General features: G+C 45.8%; 1 protein-coding gene across 1 annotated transcript in view; it reads right to left on the reverse strand.

Moving 5' to 3' along the window:
• Positions 1–19,560, reverse strand: part of PPEF2 (protein phosphatase with EF-hand domain 2) — a 31,288-nt gene that overhangs the window by 1,418 nt on the left and 10,310 nt on the right. Inside the window, exons 4-15 of the mRNA XM_024211105.2 lie at positions 17,969–18,144; positions 7,896–8,010; positions 7,082–7,128; positions 6,222–6,388; positions 6,097–6,133; positions 5,854–6,003; positions 4,191–4,541; positions 3,603–3,788; positions 2,710–2,852; positions 1,788–1,894; positions 1,137–1,300; positions 34–121 (exon numbers count right to left, since the gene is read on the reverse strand). Coding sequence (XP_024066873.2) covers positions 34–121; positions 1,137–1,300; positions 1,788–1,894; positions 2,710–2,852; positions 3,603–3,788; positions 4,191–4,541; positions 5,854–6,003; positions 6,097–6,133; positions 6,222–6,388; positions 7,082–7,128; positions 7,896–8,010; positions 17,969–18,144 — 1,731 coding nt within the window. The remainder of the gene's footprint in view (positions 1–33; positions 122–1,136; positions 1,301–1,787; positions 1,895–2,709; positions 2,853–3,602; positions 3,789–4,190; positions 4,542–5,853; positions 6,004–6,096; positions 6,134–6,221; positions 6,389–7,081; positions 7,129–7,895; positions 8,011–17,968; positions 18,145–19,560) is intronic.

Genomic DNA, 19,560 nt, shown 5'->3' on the forward strand with positions numbered 1-19,560 from the left:
GAGAGAGGGGGAGGGAAGAAAACACATCCTTACCTGAATGATCGCTATCTATGATCCTGAAGATGGTCTCTAGGTTGGATCTGTTTCGATAAATGGTTTCTAGCAAGCTTGACTGTATGTGCTGGAAGATATAACATATTTCCTTTTATGCTAAAACTTACTACCCAGTCCTAGCATAGGCTGGGATTTCAGGCTTTTGTATAGTGATTTGAGTTGTATTGCATAAATAAAAGCAATTCATCTACACTCAAAAAGAATCGCCCTTTCATGTTACCTTGTGCTGCAAACTGAAACACCTAGAAATCCTTACTAAATATTTTAACTGTAGACAGATCTAAATCTTTTGGAGTTGTCTTGACATTTTGATCCTCCTGGGTATAACTCTGCATCCCAGTGTGACCCCCATCTGTAAGCACTTAACAGTATCGGAAGGAGGGCATGTCTGTGCACGTGGGTTTGTGTTGAGCTAACTGTAGTGCAATCAGCTACGATCTTAGTGATTGGCGGTGAGCCCATTCCTAAATCCAGCAACACGTAAACACAATGTCTCAGAGCCACATCCCTACAACTGGGATCTGAAAAGCCCTGAACTTCAGCAACTCTAAATCCTAACTGGGATCCAGGGCTGAATTTCACAGTGGGCTGGGTTTCCACACACCTCATTTTAGGGCTTATTCCAAATCTGGATCTAAATATGCCAGTTGGGTCCCCAGCTCTAGTTTTTCTTTTCTTTTCTAATTTTAGGCCCCCTAAGTGGCTTCCTGGGGCATGAAAAGAACCCGAACAAAAAAAATGCGAATAAAAGGAACACAAATCCACTCCTACCCACCTCACAGGATTGTTGTGAGGATTAAAGGATTAACTGGCTGGTGTTTAAGCAAATAAAGGAATAGAAATAAATACATAATTAACAACTACTTGAATAAAATGTTCATTGGCCTGCTCTAACACTCCATGGGCATCTTCCCAGCGATTTCAGTGGGGTTTGGATTGGGGCCTACATGAAGAAATTCTCCACCGAGGCTTTCCTAGCACATTCATGCACTCATCAGTATGGGATCTGCAGGCCCTGTCAGTTTGGTGGTCAAGTCCAAGCCTTCAACTGTGCTCTGAGGAATGGCTGCACCGTTCGTTACCTCTTTGCTCCGTTGTTCCACAGCTAAGTCATCCAGCCAGGATTTGTACTCCAGCAGGCCCCCTGCAGTGCTGCGCACCAGCTGTGGCCTCAGCATCCGCCAGGGCAGCCCTAAATGCAAGACTGACTCCACCGCAGTTGCCCAGTCACTCAGTGTGATGGTTCCTGTTTGAAAGGGACACTCATGAAAGCACCTGGGGAACCGGAGGCTGAAATCGCACTTAGGAAAGAATGGCGTTGCTTATTTAGTAATCCTTTGGTTATATCGTCACATCGTCCACTGGCTACGTGGGACCTCAAAGAGCCTTATTTTCACCCCTACAACTCTGCACTGCAGTGACATTCCTCCAGTCAAGGTGCAGCTAGATCAGCGGACATGGGGGTGAGAGGATGTCACTACAGGCACAGATATGGTATCTTTCCCCATCCTAAGAGCAAAGTTTCCACCCACACAAGCCTGGGTTAACAAGACACAAACAGCAGCAACCTGGACCCCAAGTCCCAAGTTTTCCCACTCTTGCTTTACGTCCATTGTCAGCCAGTGCTGTGCGGCTGCTGTAGACAGTCTGCTCCCTTACACCAGGGACACCCACCTGGTACCCTGCCCACTGCCCGCTAGCGCACATGAAGCTCTTTCTTTGCTTAGTCTTACCGGTTTCATCCTGGTCGTAGCCCTTAAATGCACAGATGAGGTCCGATGTGTGAGCAAAGAGCTTCTCCCTGAGCGCGCGGAAGGCTGACTCCTCCACTCTGCTGATCCTAGAAGAGAGGCAGCGATTTTGAAAAAGCTCATCCCATGAGAGCGAGATGAGGAGCATCCGCCCCTGCCGGACCATTCGCGCACGCCCTGGCCATACCCATCTCTCGCACATGAGCGTAGAGCATTTGTTGTAGGCAAGTTAAACCCAAACTGCAACACATCAGATTACGCACGATACCCTGCCACATAGCTTTGGTGTAACTCATCCCAACACGAATCACGGCACTAGGACCAGTGCTACAAAACTCCCCACCACCATCCCACAGAACTAGAAATCAGTTCAGGAGCCTCACTTGGTCCCAGGAATAGACACACGTGTTATTCCTAATTCACCGACAAAGGCATGGTTTGTCCGCACTTGTTTCAGTTGTTCAGATGAGAGCAGCCACTTACAACATGCTGGATGATCAGCTTCTGAAGTGATCGAGTCAAACTTCCAAACAGTTTGCAAAGGGCAAGAGTTACACTTTGTGTTGAAAAGGGAAGACTGGAAATGGACCCAAGATTAAGAGTTTATGATCATCTTCTGCATAACACACACAACCTCACCCAGTAATTCCTGTCCCAAGCACATAACTTCTGTGTGTATTAAAGCACATCTTTTAGAAAGACACCCAGTCTTGATTCATCAAGATCCAAACTTTCTCAAAACTTCAGGAATTTTCATATCTGGGGTTTTGGATTAATCAATCAATTCTGTCTTAATTCTAAAGCAGAATTTGATGATCCAAAGTGCATCTCTTAGTAGCATGGCTAACACTATAATAGCCTTGTATTTTTATGCCATTGATAACACTAAACTAGAAAGTCTTGCCTTTGTCTCATAGTTAACGTATGGGCTGTCTTGTTAGCTTGATACTGCACAAAATGAGGGATCAGATCCGGCCCCAGTTTCACATAGGCTCCTCTGTTACTGCCAATCTCATAATAGTTTGAAGCAGAAAATATGGTCAGTACCTAAGTGAAAAAAATGGACAGGCATTTACAGTCATACACACAGATAATCCACATTCACCAATCAGAGCTCAGATCAAGGAGCAGTAAAACTTGTTTGGGGAAAGGAAATTCAAGGAGAATGTTTGGGAAGGGAAGAATGAAAATGATACATATTCTGTGTGTGCACTGCTAAAGTCACTGGACTCCTCTGAATTCTCTTGGCAACACTCTACTCTCAGATATACATCTATGAATCTAGACTAACTCTGTTGAAGTCAGTGAAGTCACTCTGGATTTACAGTTGTGTATCTGAGAGCAGAATTTGGTCCTGTGTCTGCTCGTTAAACACAGTTGCGGTTTTCAAACCTGGCATAACTGCAAACAGTTTTGAACAGAACATCTGTTTGGAAGCCCCAGGGGTAATTATGTAACGAAGGGGATAGGATTCCATTTTGCTAAGTACAGCACTTTTCAATGCAGACGCATGCCTGGTCTGTGTGCAGGGGCAGCGTCTGTGGGACAGATCCAACTGGAGCGTAACTTAGTTCAAGATTCCCAGGCCAAAAACTCACTTAAGGTGGAAAGCACATATCAATAACTTCAGGGTAAAAACCGTACAGGCATTTTGTCCAGTAGTTATCAACAAAAGCACCATTAGACTCCAAGAAATTCAGAGTTAAAGCAAAACTGAAAAGAAACCCAAAGTGATAGTACGGAAATGCACTCCAACACCCTGAACTCTGACCCGCTAGCATGGGCCTATCCAGCTACCTTTCGATTGTGGCAGAACTCATAGCCTTCCTGCTTGCACTCATGAGAGCGGATCAGGAACTGCAGACTGTGCTTCTGGAGAATCTTCTCTGTCACATCCGGCCCAAAGTAGCAGCCGCCTCCTCGCACCGTATTCATTTTACAGCCCTCCTGAGGCATAGGGTCACTCCACAATATATCTACAATCTGAGAGATCAAACACACACGACGACTCTGTACAGTGGTTGCCGCTGCAATGTCAACATTTAACATTTACTTCACACATCAGAGCATCTGAGATTCCACAGGTATCATTTCCTCTAAGCACTGAGAGATTTCCAATACCATGGTGCGGCAACACACAACCATGCTCTGTATTATTATTATAGCCATAACACCTAGGAACCCATCATGAACCAGGACTCCACTGTGCCAGGCGCTGTACAAACACAGAACAAAAAGACGGTCTCCGCCCCAAAGAGACAAGTAAACGAGCGACAACATATTAAAAGGAGAAGAGGAGTTCCCAGGACTTTAATTTCCCTCAAAAGTTAAATTATTCTTAGTGCAGTCTTCTCTAAGACACAAATGAAACAAGGTTGAACTCACCTGCTTCCACTCTTCTTGGCTCGACTCGCTTGTTTCACAGGACTCCAGCTCTGACTCGGTCATGGTGACAGAGCTGGCGGAGGTGAGCTCCTTGTCTCCCGGAGTCTCACAGAACCCCACCTGCCTGCGGCACTTCTCCAGCTCCTCTTGGACCGTCTGCCAGACCCATTGGGAGAGCTCCGTCCTGCTGGCCGTGCTAGCAGTGCTAGCTAGCCCAGGCGGGAGGCATGAGCCAGGGAACGAACTGCTCCTCGGAGGATCGACACCCACAGGGCTCTCACCGTTTATCGCTTTGGAGTCCACGTGTCTACTCTTCTCTTTTCTCTTTTTGCCCCTTAACACGGAAACAAACTGAAAAAAAAGAGAGAGAGGGGTGGGTCGGGCACCAGCCTGGGGGCCAGGAGCTCCCAAGTTCTGACCTTGGCTCCAACATGAACTCCACCTTTGTGGCTTTGGCCAAGTCACGCAGCACTCAAGGCCTCAGTTTCCCCCTCTGTTAAATTGGGATTAATCATACTCTCTTACTGGTCTGGCCCTAACTGTTGTGGAGTCCTGTGCAAAGTAGGATGTAACCGAGCTAGCGCTGCTGGGAAGGATGGTCTAGTGGAGACAGGATTCTATTCCCAGCTCTGCCACTGCCTGCTGGGTGAACTTGGGCAAGTCACCCCCCCATGCCTCAGTTTCCCCATATGTAAAATGAGAGCAGTGCCTCACTGTTGAACGGGGTGATGTGACGATAAAATCCTTACATGCTTATGAGGTGCTCAGATCCTATGATCAAGAGACCCATGTCAGTACCTGGATAGAAATCGAACCAGCTGACCGTGGGAAGGGCTGGCAGCCGGACAAGCAAAAGATACTTGATTTGAGGAAGGTAAGAGGAGGGTTTAGTGATTAAAGGAGGCGGGGGATCAGGGATTCCTGGAGGGGATGTGGAAAGGATTTGATCAGCTACAACGGAGCTTACGGAGCGTTTCAGCAGCTGAGAGTGGGTTGGCTGGGCGTGGGGTTACAGGGAGAGATCTTGTGGGTGTTACCACAGCAGGATCCCTCAGAAGAAAATTTGCCCTCCCCAAACCCCTGCACAGTAGGGAAGTGTGGTGAAGCGTGGCACACAGAGAGAAAGTAACTCGCCTAAGGTCACTCCGGAATCTTCCGAGGGCAGAGCCAGGACTAGAACTCCCATCTCCTGAGTCTCACTGTAGTGCCTTACCCACACCAGACCATCGCGAGCCCAGTGTTGAAAAAGAAATGACAAGCCAGGGGGTGCAGAGCAAGGGGACTGGTGCTACCGAGGGAAACAATCCATGAGCAAGGGGACAGAGGCCTAACCCTTATTACGGACCCCCTTTGGATCACAGAGCCGGCCTCAGCCAATCCGTTTAACGACGTCAAAATCCATCACAACCCAGGACAGAAACCACGTTCTTCCCACTGAAAAGAAACCCAGAGGCTATTCTATTCTCCTCCCCTTTACACCTAGTGCGCATGCTCAGTTAAGTCAAATCAGTCCGTTTCAAGCTGGGATCTAAACATGCTTCCACTACAAAGCCATGCTCTGGGTTTTTATTCTCTCTGGCCAGGATACCAGAAATAAACAAGCTCTCGCAATCACAAACCAGCAGTGCCTTTGTATTTCAAGGGGTCCACAAAGAAGATGTACCTTGTGCCTTTGGATTTTGGCCAGCAACTCCAGGTCAGTCATGTCAGACACCCCGCCGTGTAGAATCAAGACTTTCTGATCGATTAAGGTGGCCAGTGGCAGCCAGCAAAAGACATTCTGGAGCATCTTCAGAATTTTCTTCCCATGCACCTAGAAAGACAAGGGCAGGAAGGAGGAGGTGAAGCACCAGGAAGTGTGTGCCAGACACAGGAAAGAAAGTGTGAGATTTCAAAGCAAACCTACCTTGTATTTTTGCATGACCTCCTTGGTGAAACCATAGCTAGATGGAAACAGAAGAGATGATTTTGAGTAGCCGTTTAGTAACAAGCACCTTGCACTCCAATACCCCCCGCAGTCTGCGCCCGTACCGTAAGTTGACCATGTGGTCCTCGTGGTTTCCGCGGTTCAGATGAACCTCCTTCGGGTACACCAAGAGAAAGGCAAAGAGAATGATCAAGATCTCAACGGACTGTTTGCCTCGGTCTACAAAATCCCCGTTGAACACATAGGACTTCTCCGGGGAGGGAAGGCCGTTCTACACAAACAAGAAATACAGTCAAATGCCACAGAGCGAGAAGGGGACAGACGGCAAATCCCTCCCCTCCGCGTTCTCCGAACCGCCACCCATACATATATCTGTGTTCCAGCTCCCCTGATTCACAGCATCTTTATCATACACGTCAGCAACTGAAAAGAACCAGTATTGTCATCTAGTCATTGTGCCCTATGGTGAAATTCCGGCCCCACTGGTGTTAATGACCAAACTCCCCTTGACTTTTCTAAGGCCAGGATTTCACCCAGTATAATGCTAACTGTACTGTAAAGGATTAGGCAGAAGGAGGTTGGTGATACGATTGGCCAACTCCTCTGGTGAGCCAAATGGCTGCAGTTCAATTGATGTCCGCACCCATTTACCCCACCTGAACGTCTTGGCCAGTATCTGCTCTGCAGCCTCCTATCACTTTACACGTACGGATACAAACCAGTGGTAAGAAAACAGTCAGATGTTGTCTTGGGAAAAACGTACAACTAGAACAATAGCTGGAATAACAACCAGGGATAAGCTTGTGTTTAGGGAAGCCATTGCCAAACCCACTGAGCTGAATGTGAGAAGGCAGCTTTAAGAGCTTGATCCTGGAGAATACTCCACTGCAATCGGTGGGACTGCTCTCATGAGTAAAGGCCGCAGGACGGGCCAGTGCAACTCTTAGCAAAGCACAGTACGTACCTTGTAAAATATCAGAAACAAGTCATCCAGCCGGCCATGCAAGTCTCCTAACACACGAAAAGACATTCAGTTCAGGGCGTGCTTTCCTCCTCCCTGATATTTAACAAAGCAAAGCTGTTCATGCTGTCGCTTAACAAAAGGGACGGCCATTAAATCGCTTTCTGTAAAAAACTGGGTCTATGAAATAAAGCCGCTAATTCTTTAGGAGGCACCACAAACCTTGTTCATTCTCCTTAATGATTAACTGGGTTTTATGGTTTGGATTCCCCTGAACTGCTCTCGTGGAGCATTATGGGATGCATTTATTAAAATGCATCCACCCCCACCCAAGCCCCCTTCCCTTCTACAACTTCTACTGTTCCAGCAGAGCTATCGCAGCCTGAATACTAGCATCACTAGATTCACTGACCACAATATGCGTGCAAGGCCAAGCCTCAGGGCAGCTCTGTTTATATTCCAGCGGCTGAACTGATCTAGACTAGGGACAGAATACAACTGACAAAGCTCCTTAGACTGAGCGGTTAGGTTTGATTTGACTTGAATGCAGCAGGTAAAGGTGAGCTCTGATCTCCAACCTGCTGTCCCACTGCATACACAGACCCAGCTATACCATTTTGAAGCTACACCACCACAAGTAACAACACCAGATCCTACTCTGTTATACACATACGCCACCATTTCATTCACTGGGGTTACACACCTATTACAGGGCAGGATTTGGCCTACACTGTTTTGCATTTAAGAACAATAACCATCCATGTGCGTGGCTGCTAGTTCTGGATGTTCGAGGGGGTTTCCTTTCGAGCGCTCTTACCGCAGACGGTGATCTCCTCGCTGTAGCAGGTGGAGACATGATTGATGTTTGGCAGCTGCATGAGATGTCTCCTGGTCTCGTGCAGGAGTTTTAAGACATAATGAGCATGGAGCTGCTACTGGGAGAAATCGAGGGAATTAGAGTGGGAAGTTCACCACACGACAGCGTTCGGGGAGCAGAAGTGAACAGACTTGGGCAAGCTATTAGCATGGTACTTCCAAATGGAAAGGGCCACCTAACGTGCTACTGCTGGTAACTGGGTGTCCAGGAGAGGTCCAGGGGGAAAGGAGACCTGGACTGCATACATGGGCCAGCCCAGCTGAGATCGCAGTAGCCAAGTTAGGAAGGACAAGCTGCAATTCTTCTACGTGGGAGTATGCTAGGGGCCAGATTTTGAACAGCGCCTCTCACTGAGAGCAATGGGAGCTGCTGGGGCCTGAACATGTTTGAAAATCTGGCCCTCCGAGAGACAGCGAGAGCTAGTGTGTTGTGGCACAGGACCAGGGCAGCTGTGCCAGTGGTTACCGGTTACCACCTACAAGCTCCAAGAGATCAGGACCCTGCTGTGCTAGGCATGGTACATACACAGAAGAGACAGTCCCTGCCGGGAAGAGCTTACAAACTAAACAGATAAGACAGGCACAGGCTGAGATAGAAACAGCAACAGAGAAGGGAAGTGACTCGCCCAAGGTCACACGCCAGTCTGGTGACAGAGCCGGCGATAGAACCCAGGACTCCTGACTCCCAGTCCAGCGCACTATCCACTAGACCTTGCTGCCTCGCTTCCACAGAGCCACAGCCCAGATATTCCAGGTAGGAAAAGAGTCTCCTCCAGGAGTTTCTTATTTTTAGTCTTCCCCTCAGAAAGCGCGACTTTGTGTTGCCTTGTGTCCAGGTGCAGCACATGTATCTAGAATTTATTTAATGCTGCTGAACTAAGAGCACATCGTGATGAACAGTTAGTGCGTGGCAAGCTAGGTTGTAAATCCACCTCACACTAGCCTGCTGCGCACTAATTGTCCAAGTGAACCCTGCCTGCTCACGTAGTGAGCACTGACCTGCCCCTATTCCAAAGTGGAGTAGATCAAAGTTCATTATGGGACTTTGAATGCACAGCAGCAGGCACCACCTGGATACTTAGTGCACAGCAGGCTAGTGGACATGCACGCTGCATGCTCACTGTTTGTCTAGCCAAGCCTTTGCAGAGACGCCAGCACTGTTCTTGAGGGAGAAAGTCGCAGAGAACTGCCATTATTCAAGGAGCCACCACCTCGTTAACTGAGCTGGGCGGGAACCGGACTTTCAGTATTACAGGAAATTTGGTGGGTTTTAAATTTGTTTTCATTCTGATTCAGAATGAAAACAAAGCCCGTTAGACATTCTCAAGGCTACCCTAAGAGAAGTTACAATAAAAGAGATGGGATTATCGGAATTTCTCCAGATGGTGTTCTAATGCGTTTTTGCTCGCAATAAGGGAAGAGCTGAACGCAATTGAAATCTGCCGCTTGATGGGCGTCTGCGCGGCTTCAGAGATTCGGGGGTGGTCCTAGGTAGGATTAGAGTTGACGAGAACAATAGCATATTGACTTTAATGGGACTTTTTGGAGAGCAAATAGGCAGGCACAATTTCATAGCACAAGCCGTAGCCGCAACCCAAGAGCCCAATGAAGACCCTAAGAATTATTTAACCCGGTGGGGTCCGATGCAGATAATGGCCGGCTTAACACCGATGGGCAACACCACAGCGCTGGACAAAGTGGCATTCAGCGTACAATCCTTAAGAGACTGCTGCTTCCCTAACCCCTACTACTCCGGGAGACTTGGAATTTGGCAAGATGGTCACCCAGCTCCCCTAGGGGAACTAAGAGGTTTGGTCCAACAAATAACTACCCATTCGGGACCACAGCCCGCTATCAAAAAAGAGAGAGCTGCCTACGTAGCTGCATTAGAACCAGCCGTTACGTACACCAATGAGAGCAGCACAAAGGGAATCACGGGGTCCCAGGGAGGATATACTAGAGGACGATCCCATGGACGGGGAAACTGGGGCGACAAGGAGATTGGTTATACCCAGACCTCCAGCAATATCAGACAGTCTCCTCCCAGGAATCAAAGGAGGGAGGTGGGCACACGGAAAATGAGGTTCGACGGATAGCCTGGCGAACACTAATGCAGCACGGGGTCCCCACACTAGAACTAGTCAGGGAAGCCATGAGGTTGCAAACCCCACCAAAAGAGGTGGCTAGCGTAACTCCTAGTGTACCACCCCATTCTTCCTCGCTGCAATGCTTCCCGGACCCACTCCCTTTTCTGGGGCTAGAATAGAGGGGCCTGCTGAATGGGGAACCCCCACCACGAGTAGGGGCACAGAGGTGGAGGTTCATAGGCAAAGTCTCCTGGGATCCCGGGGGACGGCCATGTATGTACATTCAGCAGGGTGGATATAACCCTACACTAGCTTTAATAGATACAGGAGCCGCTGTATCCTTAATCCAAACAACCCCAAAAGCAGGAAAAAGACTAAAACAGGTAGCTTTGAAATCCATTCAAGGGAAACCTAGTCTCAGGTGGGAATGGACCCAAGTCCCCTTTTCGGTGCAAGGGTCCGAGACATTAGGGGATTTGATCCAAACTCCCGATATGGATGATGAAATTATTCTGGGATCTGCCTGGTTGTTCAAAAACAATGTGGTGATTGATATGCCCAGAGATACTCTTTGGAAGTTAGAAATTCCCCGTCCCCATTCAGGAAAAATCGGGCAGGATGTTATGTTAACAAAAGGGGGAGAGAGACCAGTAGCCGCACTTACAGCTCAACAAGCTGAAAAGCGGTGCTTGAAATTCCCCTCAGTATGGACTCAAAAGAAAACAGACTGCAGTAAAATTAATGCTTGTGTTAAGATTGTTGGGGAATTTGTGCCTCCCCAAAAACAATACTCCTACCCGAGGGAGGCAGAGGCCCAGTTGCTGCAAACCACCCAGGAATTAGAACAACAGGAAGTCATTCGAAAAATGAATTCACCCTTTAACTCCCCCGTGTGGCCAGTGGTAAAGGCAGACGGCCAGTCCTGGCGTTTAACAATTGATGATAGAAGAATCAATAAGGGCACCTTCCCTATGGCCCCTATTGTGGCTATGACAACACAGGTCATACAAACAGTGCAAGCCATATCTAAATATTTCTCAGTTATTGATCTGGCCAAGTGTTTCTTTGCCATCCCCCTATATCCGGACTCACAAGATCAGTTTGCCTTTACAATAAAGGAGCAACAATAGACCTTTTGTCGGTTGCCCCAGGGATGTCACAACAGCCCAGCTATGGCATGTTGTGGATATGCTAGGCCAGTTGGCTCCACAAGAAAGGCCTTTTGTGTTTTCAGATGTAGATGACATTTTGATATTTGGGGAAACTGAGGCGCAAACGCAAACACTAACAGAAAACGTTTTGGCACGAAGTCAGGAAATGGGGTTCAAAGTAGCCTTAGACAAGGTTCGGTTGGTGCCACCTCAGGTTACATACATGGGCGCAGTCGCTGGACAAGAAGGGAGACAGGTAGATCAGAGGAAGGTCAGGGCCCTGGTAGAAATGCCGGCCCCTACCGACGCTCACTCTTTAAGTGTTCTGCTAGGAGGATTCAATTTCCTTAGACCACACATTTATAAATATGCTGAAATCACTCACCCATAGTGGAAACTGCTAAAGAAAAAGACAAAATGGGAATGGGGAGAAGAGCAGGACTCCGCTTTACCCCGGCTAAAACAGAAGGCTCTCACAGCCCTGCATTTCCCTGACGAATCACAGCCTTTGGTTAGTCGTTTGGCGGCTAATAACATGGCCTTGGCTGCCACACTATTACAAACCAATGAAGACGGAAAGCTAGTGCCGGTAGCATATGAATCCAGGAAATTACAAGGAGCAGAAATAAATTTTGACCCCTGTGAACGTGTCTAGCAGCCATCTGTGCAGTACAATCTTTTGAGCCCCCCAACGGGAACGGCCCCTATTACTATCCAAAGCCCCCACACTCCTCTCAAGTACATTTTGTCAGGGAGATTGATGGCAGGTAAAGTCTCAAACACCCGAATGGCTCAATGGATGCTTATCTTAGTTAATAGAGGGGTGACCACAGAACCGGTGTCCAAGCCGGACATGCTAACACATGCCCTAATTGAAAAAGGGAACCGGCATGAATGTCCAGAGGTCACTCTGGAGCAAAGAATTGCCTTGGTAGAGGCACCCCCACTGTAAGAATTAGATCCCGTGGGGCAAGAAAAGCACGTCTGGTTTACTGACGGGAGTGCAATGGTAGTAAAAGGGAAAAGATGTGTAAAATACGCTGCCATTAACTTAGAAGAGGAAGTCATTCAGGGACATTTAGACCATGGATTGGCTCAGCATGCCGAGCGCCATGCAATTGATCAGGTTTTTCAGGCAATATGAAAATTCCCCACGGCCCGTGTATATTTATGCTGACAGTGATTTTTGTGTGAAGGGGATACAGTTTTGGATACATGATTGGTATAGGAACGGGTGGAAAGCAGCAGATGGAAAGGATATTGCATATTCAGAGGAATGGAAATGGATTTACCAGTGGGTAACAAAGAACCCTCAACAGTTAAAGGTGTGACATGTAAAGGCACACAGTATAGGAACAGGCCAGCTGGAATAACCGGGTAGATACAGTAGCCCGACAACATGACATAGCAGTTGTAACCAGAGGTCAAGAAAGGAACGTCTGTGCTGACACATCTGAGCCAACAGATGGCGCTACAGACAGCCCTAACCGAGTTCCAGGAAAAATAGAAAGACAGGAGTTACTTACTGTAGCCTATCAGTTTATGCATGAAGGAGTGGAAGGGACTTTAAGAAGGCTAAAGCAAGTAGCAGAATGGGAGTGTATGGAAGATTATGTTAAAACGTGGGTGCGAAATTGTGTGTGGTGCACTCAAGACATGGCTTGTCCTCCGCACTGGCAACACAGGATGCACCAACGAAGGCTTGGGCCGTGGCACAGGGTTCAAATTGATTTTATTGATAACCTGCCAAGGATTCCAGTACTTATTGGTAATAACTGATTCCGTTTCAGGATGGGTGGAGGCATTTCCCACTAAAAATAACAGCACCAGGGTGTTGGCCAAAAAGTTCTTTAATGAGGTAGTATCTAGATATGTAGATATGGCACCCCTGAAATAATAGACTCTGACAATGGGGGAGCCTTTGTAGGAGAAATCTTTACAATAATGATACAAGCCTTGGGAACTAAACAAAAGCTCCATATACCATACCGGCCTCAGTCCTCAGGCCAAGTACAGCGCATGAACCGCACTATTAAGGAAGCACTCTGGAAGGTAGTAAATCACACAGGAAAAAACTGGCCAGATAAACTGCCTCTGATTTTGGCTGCCTACCGCAGCAGTAATAGATTAAGGACAAAAATTCAACCCTTTCAAATTCTGTTTGGACATCCAATGCACCTAATGATTGATCCTAGTTACCTAGTACAGGGTCAAGAAGAGAGCTCTAATATAACCCAGCATGATTATTTTCAATGGCTCAAACAGTTACAAGAAGATTAACCCTATACTGGAGGTTGGTTTTATCAGGCCATCGCACACATGAACAACAAAATTCAGAAACAAAGGCCCATAAAGGCAGCCCTGTGGGAAACAGGGGACCAAGTCATGTACCTTAAAATGGGAAAAAGGTTCAATCACTGGAATCAAAGTGGATAGGCCCTTACTCCATAGTGGACCGCCTTAGCCCATTGGTATACCGCATTGAAAAAGAGGAAAACTGAAATGGGTACATGTTTCACAAATTAAACTGTTTACATAAATACTGATGTTTGAATTCTTTGCAAAAAAGGACATCGTGCCTGAGCACGAGGCGCTGTTTAACCACCACAATTTTAATCCACAGAAAATGAGACTCCAGTGTAAGGTCTGGCTTTATCTGCCTCTGGGAACGTATAGTGCCCAGATAATTAGAGCAATCATGGGAGAAGATGCAGCCCACCTTATAAGCCAATCTTTAAGGAATAATTCACTCCCCACCAACCAATCATGGAGTCCTACCTGTGATCCTCATGGAATGGTACGATAATAATGCTAGCCAACTCTTAAAACCCTTAGGAAATACCTATATATATCCCTGGAAAGGGGAAGTGGGATTTAAGGTTCACCTTATAAACACCACAGGAATACCAAACCACTGGGAAATAGGGGGTTAAAATAGAAGGTCCCTATGGGGATACCACGTGGTGTTCCAGCTACCCACGATTACCATATCAATGGGATGAGCCTGTTAAGACAGGGACAATACTAACAGTTATTGTGGGATACTGTCCAATACCCCATAGTAAATTGAGCCTATGGTTCCCAGACACATGCACCAGAACCTGGACCAGGAACTATGCATTCAAAAGAGGTATCCCAATTAAGATAAAGAAACCAAAATTGTTTGTGACTCAAAGTGATCCAGTAAAAGTCTTGTTAAATCCACTATTAATAAAAATAAACATTGGTATGGATTGGACTCAATTGAACGTGTCTAAATTGGAACCCAAATGTTCACCCTACTCCCTTCCTATTATAACGGCCTGGATAAAAACACATCAACACCCCAATGGCCGAGCAAAACGAGATGTAGTAGACACCATATTAGGAGGAGTTGGATTTGGAGCAGGAATTATGAATACTGTAGACCTGGAGGTAATTAAGAATAAGTTAAGTTCCTTGTCACAACTGCAAGCTAGTCTCATTCACAAGCAGGCAGATACTATTGTGGATTTGGTACAAATAGGGCTGGGAAACCAAAAAGCAACATGGAATATGTGGTGGTGGCTGAACACCACCTCCTGGCTGCGGTATAAACAACCAATAGAAGTAGGGAATAAAACTGCCTTGGCCATAGGATGTACTGAGATGCAAATTCTTAGTTTAGCCTCACTTGAACACGAAATGTTTTGGGTAATATCTGGGAATGTTCAGGTATTAACGCATCTTTTAAAACAACGGAAGAGGTCCTTGTTTGACACCTACAAACATGAATGGATGCAATATGTTTCCAGCATGGTTCAGCCTGATTTGTTATTAGGTGAAATTATTGTTAATATTGCTCACCCACAGTCTGTGGAGACAGAAATATGGAAAGTGAGCTCGCTCCCAAAATTGACCATGGGATCCTTTTGGCTACCCCGGGTTATGGGTCAGTGGGCTGGGAAAGAGAAGAAATTATTGGACACCCAAGGGTGTATGGAGTGAAGCCCTCAGAAATGGGTGTGCTTGTCCCTACCTGTCACCATAGAACCATGCAGCAAGGACACATCCTTGGGAACATGTGTATGGGACGAACTAGAAAATGTGACACGTGTTTTGTACAATGGATAATGTGTGTGTGTTACATCCTGAGAACCAGTATTCTGGGAAGATGCAAGTTATTAGCCAACCCCCAGTGGATGAATGTAGATGTAATGTAGTGTATTATATACTAGCAATCACACGTACTATTTACCGAAGATAGATGAAGCACAGTTCACTATAACCGCCACTCCGGTTAATTTCTCTGTTACCCTTGGCCTGGATTGGCACGATCTAATTGATCGCTTGTTGTCAGAAACAAAGGTGACTCCGTTTTTACAATAAACACAGAGGGATATAGGGAAGCGTGTCATTCAAATATTACATGCAAATGAAGACATGCTAAAAATTGCTAGGTCTGAAAAAGAATTGACAGCCTATCACTGGTATGATGTTTTTAAAGGCTGGTCCCCGACCTCTAAGGGCACATTGTCTATTATGTTTCACCCATTACTAGTTGTGTTAATATTGTTCTGTGTTTGCTTGATAGGAATGTGTTGTATGTGCTGCTGGCCAAAAAGAATGTTTGTTAAATTACAACCACAAGCTCGAATTGCCTCTCACTATATTGCTATGAAACAGTTGTATAAAATATGACCCACTCAAGAATTGTTCTTGGGGGTCAAAAGGGGAACATGTAGTAGTAGGATTTTACGTTTGTATTTTGTATAATTTAGAATGAAGGATAAAGAATAATAATGTAGCATGTATTAAATGTATTGATGTATGATTTGACCATATCCTGCCAGCCACCCTTTTTGAATAGCAGAAAGGAATGGCCTAATGGGCCATTGGTAGAGATGCATCAGCCACAATCTGTGTCTGGGCTGATTTCAAGGCAGAAACAAACCTTTTAGGGTCACCACTTTGTTGTAGGTTTAGCACTTTAAAATAAGTAAAAGAATGCGATGATTGTTTTTCTTTTGCTTTGCAACTTGATGTTCCTGTTCAAAATGTTCTGTGTAAATCAATTCAGATGTTCTAGGGAGGAACCGAGGACAGACGCAAGGGTGCCAGGAGGCTGCAACACACCCCTATTGAAATGTCAGAAGAGGGCAGATTGACGACTCTAAAGATGAGACAGGCACCTATCAATGGGGACAAGATAGCTGTGATCAAAACCAGCCTGGGGTAACTCCCTGAGAGACTTGATGAAAGAACAAGATAAAGGATGAGAAAAACAATTTAAAAAAACAAACACTCGTCAAATAACAATTGATTACAGCATGAGGTGCAAAACTCATTGGTCCCAATGAAGGAAAATCACTATATAAACAGGGTGCCTTGCCATGAAACTTCGGGTTCGTCCTGCCAAGACTTCCCCGGAGCATCGTGTCGCGACCGACAGAACCCGGCTCCTACCTACCCGTGATCAATCTAGCTGGCCACTAAATTGATCCGGACTCTGAACTGGTAACGATAACATCGACTGGCAGGACAGTGTGTGGGGGTCTGATTGAGTGCATATGCTAATTGCTGTATCTTCAATAAACACGGTGTATTGCCTTTTCCCCTGAAAGATCCCGTGTGCTTCTTATACGCATAACAGCTTCCATCTTCCAGCCAAGGAGAATGGATTTCCCTTCAAAGCTGCTCCTAGATCAGTTGACAAAGAGGGCTTCACTGGGGAACAGATGCTCACCTCTCCGTTCAAACAGGGATAAATATGTACGGCCAAAGTCTCTACAGGTGTCAATGGATCCAACTCTATTGATTTTAACTGAGCAGTGCCCATTTAAACATGCCAAAAATTTGAACGTAAGAATATAAGGACGGCCATACCAGGTCAAACCAATGGTCCATCTAGCCCAGTATCCTGCCTATGACAGTGGCCAGTATCAGGGCTTCAGGGGGAATGTAAACAACAGAGCAATTCTGGAGAGATCCACCCAGTCTTCTCCCACCTTCTGGCAGTCAGAGGTTTAGGGTCACCCTGAGCATGGGGTTACATCCTTGTCTACCTTGGCTAATAGCCACTGATGATCCATGAATTTATCCTGATTTTTTTTTTTAATCCCAGTTATACTTTTGGCCATCACAGCCTCCCAGGGCAACGCATTCTACAATTGTATGCTCTGTGAAAAAGTAATTCCTCTGGTTTGTACAATATTAAATCGGCTGCCTATTGATTTCATTGGGTATCCCCTGGTTTCTGTACTCTGGGAAAGGGTAAATAACACTTGTTATTTTTTTTCCCACACCAATCATGATTTTATAGACCTCTAACATATCCCCCCTTAGCTGTCTCTTTTCCAAGCTGAGCTGCTCGAATCTATTTAATCTCTCCTTATATGGAAGCTGTTCCATACCGCTAATCATATTTGTTGCCCTTCTCTGAACCTTTTCCAGTTCCACTACATCCCTTTTGAGCTGGGGTGACCAAAACTGGACACTACTCCAGATGTGGGTGCACCATGGATTTATATAGTGGCAATATGGTATTTTCTGTCTGGTTTTCTATTCCTTTCCTAATAGTTCCTAACATTCTGGTTGTCTTTTTGGTCAGCAGCCTTCAGAATAATCACATGTAGATTCTGTGGGTCTGTGGAGCAAAAGAAGGTGATGTTCTCAAAAATTTCCCCTTCATATTCCTGACCACATATTTGGGGGGGAAAAAGAGGCAGATCACCCCCTAGAATTATCCTTCTACCACCCCACCTCCATGGCAGTGCAAAGAGAGGGAACCACTACAGTCCCCCTTTAGGGGTACTTACATGTTTCTGTTTGAAAGCTTCTAGTAAGGCAGTTGCATGATCAGGCAGCAGTGGGAAGGAGAGATGGGGTCCAGTGTAGGAATCTGGCACCTCTACAGATTCATAGTCGCAGAGTTTTTCCAGCTCTGTGTCTTTGTAGCTTTCTTCCTCCGTCAACATGCGGCTAATGAAGTCCCCTGGGTGGAGTTTAAAAAAAAAAAAAAGGGTAATTGGGCCCAATGTGTAATTTCAATGACTTGCTAAAGATCATCAGGCCGGGAGGTATTCAAGAACAACCCTTCAGTAGGCTCCTCTCAACATTTTAGTCTTGATTCGAAAGCATATAATCTGGTTAGAAACTAGATTGTGTCTGCATTAGGAGGAGAGGAGGGAACTCAACCTGGTCAAAACTCAGAATTTGCTGCATGGAAGAAATTTTGACATTTTGAAATTTCATTTCATTCCAATACAGAATGAAAACAACTATTTTTCAAATTTCCCATAAAACAGATTCTGAAAAATTTGAGGTTTTGGAAACTTTTCATTTTGAAATTCCAAAATGAAATTCAGACATCTGAAAGGAAACTCGGACATTTTCCAAAATGAAATTATTTTCAAATTTTGAAAAAAAAAAAAATTCTCTCCGCAGGAATTTTCACTGAAATCAACTTTTTTATTAAATGTTTCAATTTTGACAAAAATGGGATTTCACACAGAAATAAAATATGTCAACAAAAAATTTCCAAGCAGCTCTAGATATGACTCGGACTAGATGTAGGCAAGGCCCAGTATGCTCTGTGGCAAGCATTTCTGAAAGCGCTCCTGATTTCTGCAGCATTTTGGTGCAGCCAGTCTGTGGTGAGTTTTTTGTCGTCCCCCCCCCCACTGAATTAAATGTGAAAATGAATGGTATAAGCAGGGCAGGGTCTCTTGTGTTATTTATTTTGATATAATAGTCAATGTATTTTACTCTGTATCCAGATCGTCAAATGTATTTTGTAGTGACAATACAGAATCATGTTGTAGGATTTGTTGGGGGAGAAAAAGTTGGGACACCCAGTTAAGCGAGAGAGGCACTTTGAGATGATGGGATAAGCACATCAGCTGGATGTATTTGCTAACGTGATCAGCAGTGAAATAGTTAATGCTGACATGTTACCTGTATAGTTAGAGTTAACACACCACTGGGGAAAACTGGGAAGTCCAGACCCCCTGAGAGCTATTGTTTTCAGGCTATCTATCAACTCAGGAAGGCAGCACTGCATTGGTTTGCAGTCATATTTTTACAGTTCTCGCCACAAGCATGAGGGCTAGAAACTTAATATTTTTAAAGAAAATTAAGATTCTGGAGCAAGTTCTCCAAGGGGAGAGTCTGCAGCTGCAGAATCAGGGAATCCACAGGACCCTGATTATTGTAGTTAGGGAACATCTGACAATGACAAGCTCCTTTATAACAATAATATTCTGGATGTGTACTTTTATTCCCCCTTCCAACTTCTAGAGGGGTCGTGGCTGCTCCAGAGCCCCCAAGGGATCTCCCTATTTTACTCCTGACCCCACTTCAAACTCCTGAGGCCTGCGTTATAAACCCTCTAACGCATGCATTGTAGTCA

This window comes from Terrapene carolina, unplaced genomic scaffold (genome assembly GCF_002925995.2).
Source record: "Terrapene carolina triunguis isolate 2854851 unplaced genomic scaffold, T_m_triunguis-2.0 Scaffold136, whole genome shotgun sequence".
NCBI classification, from domain to species: Eukaryota; Metazoa; Chordata; order Testudines; family Emydidae; genus Terrapene; species Terrapene triunguis.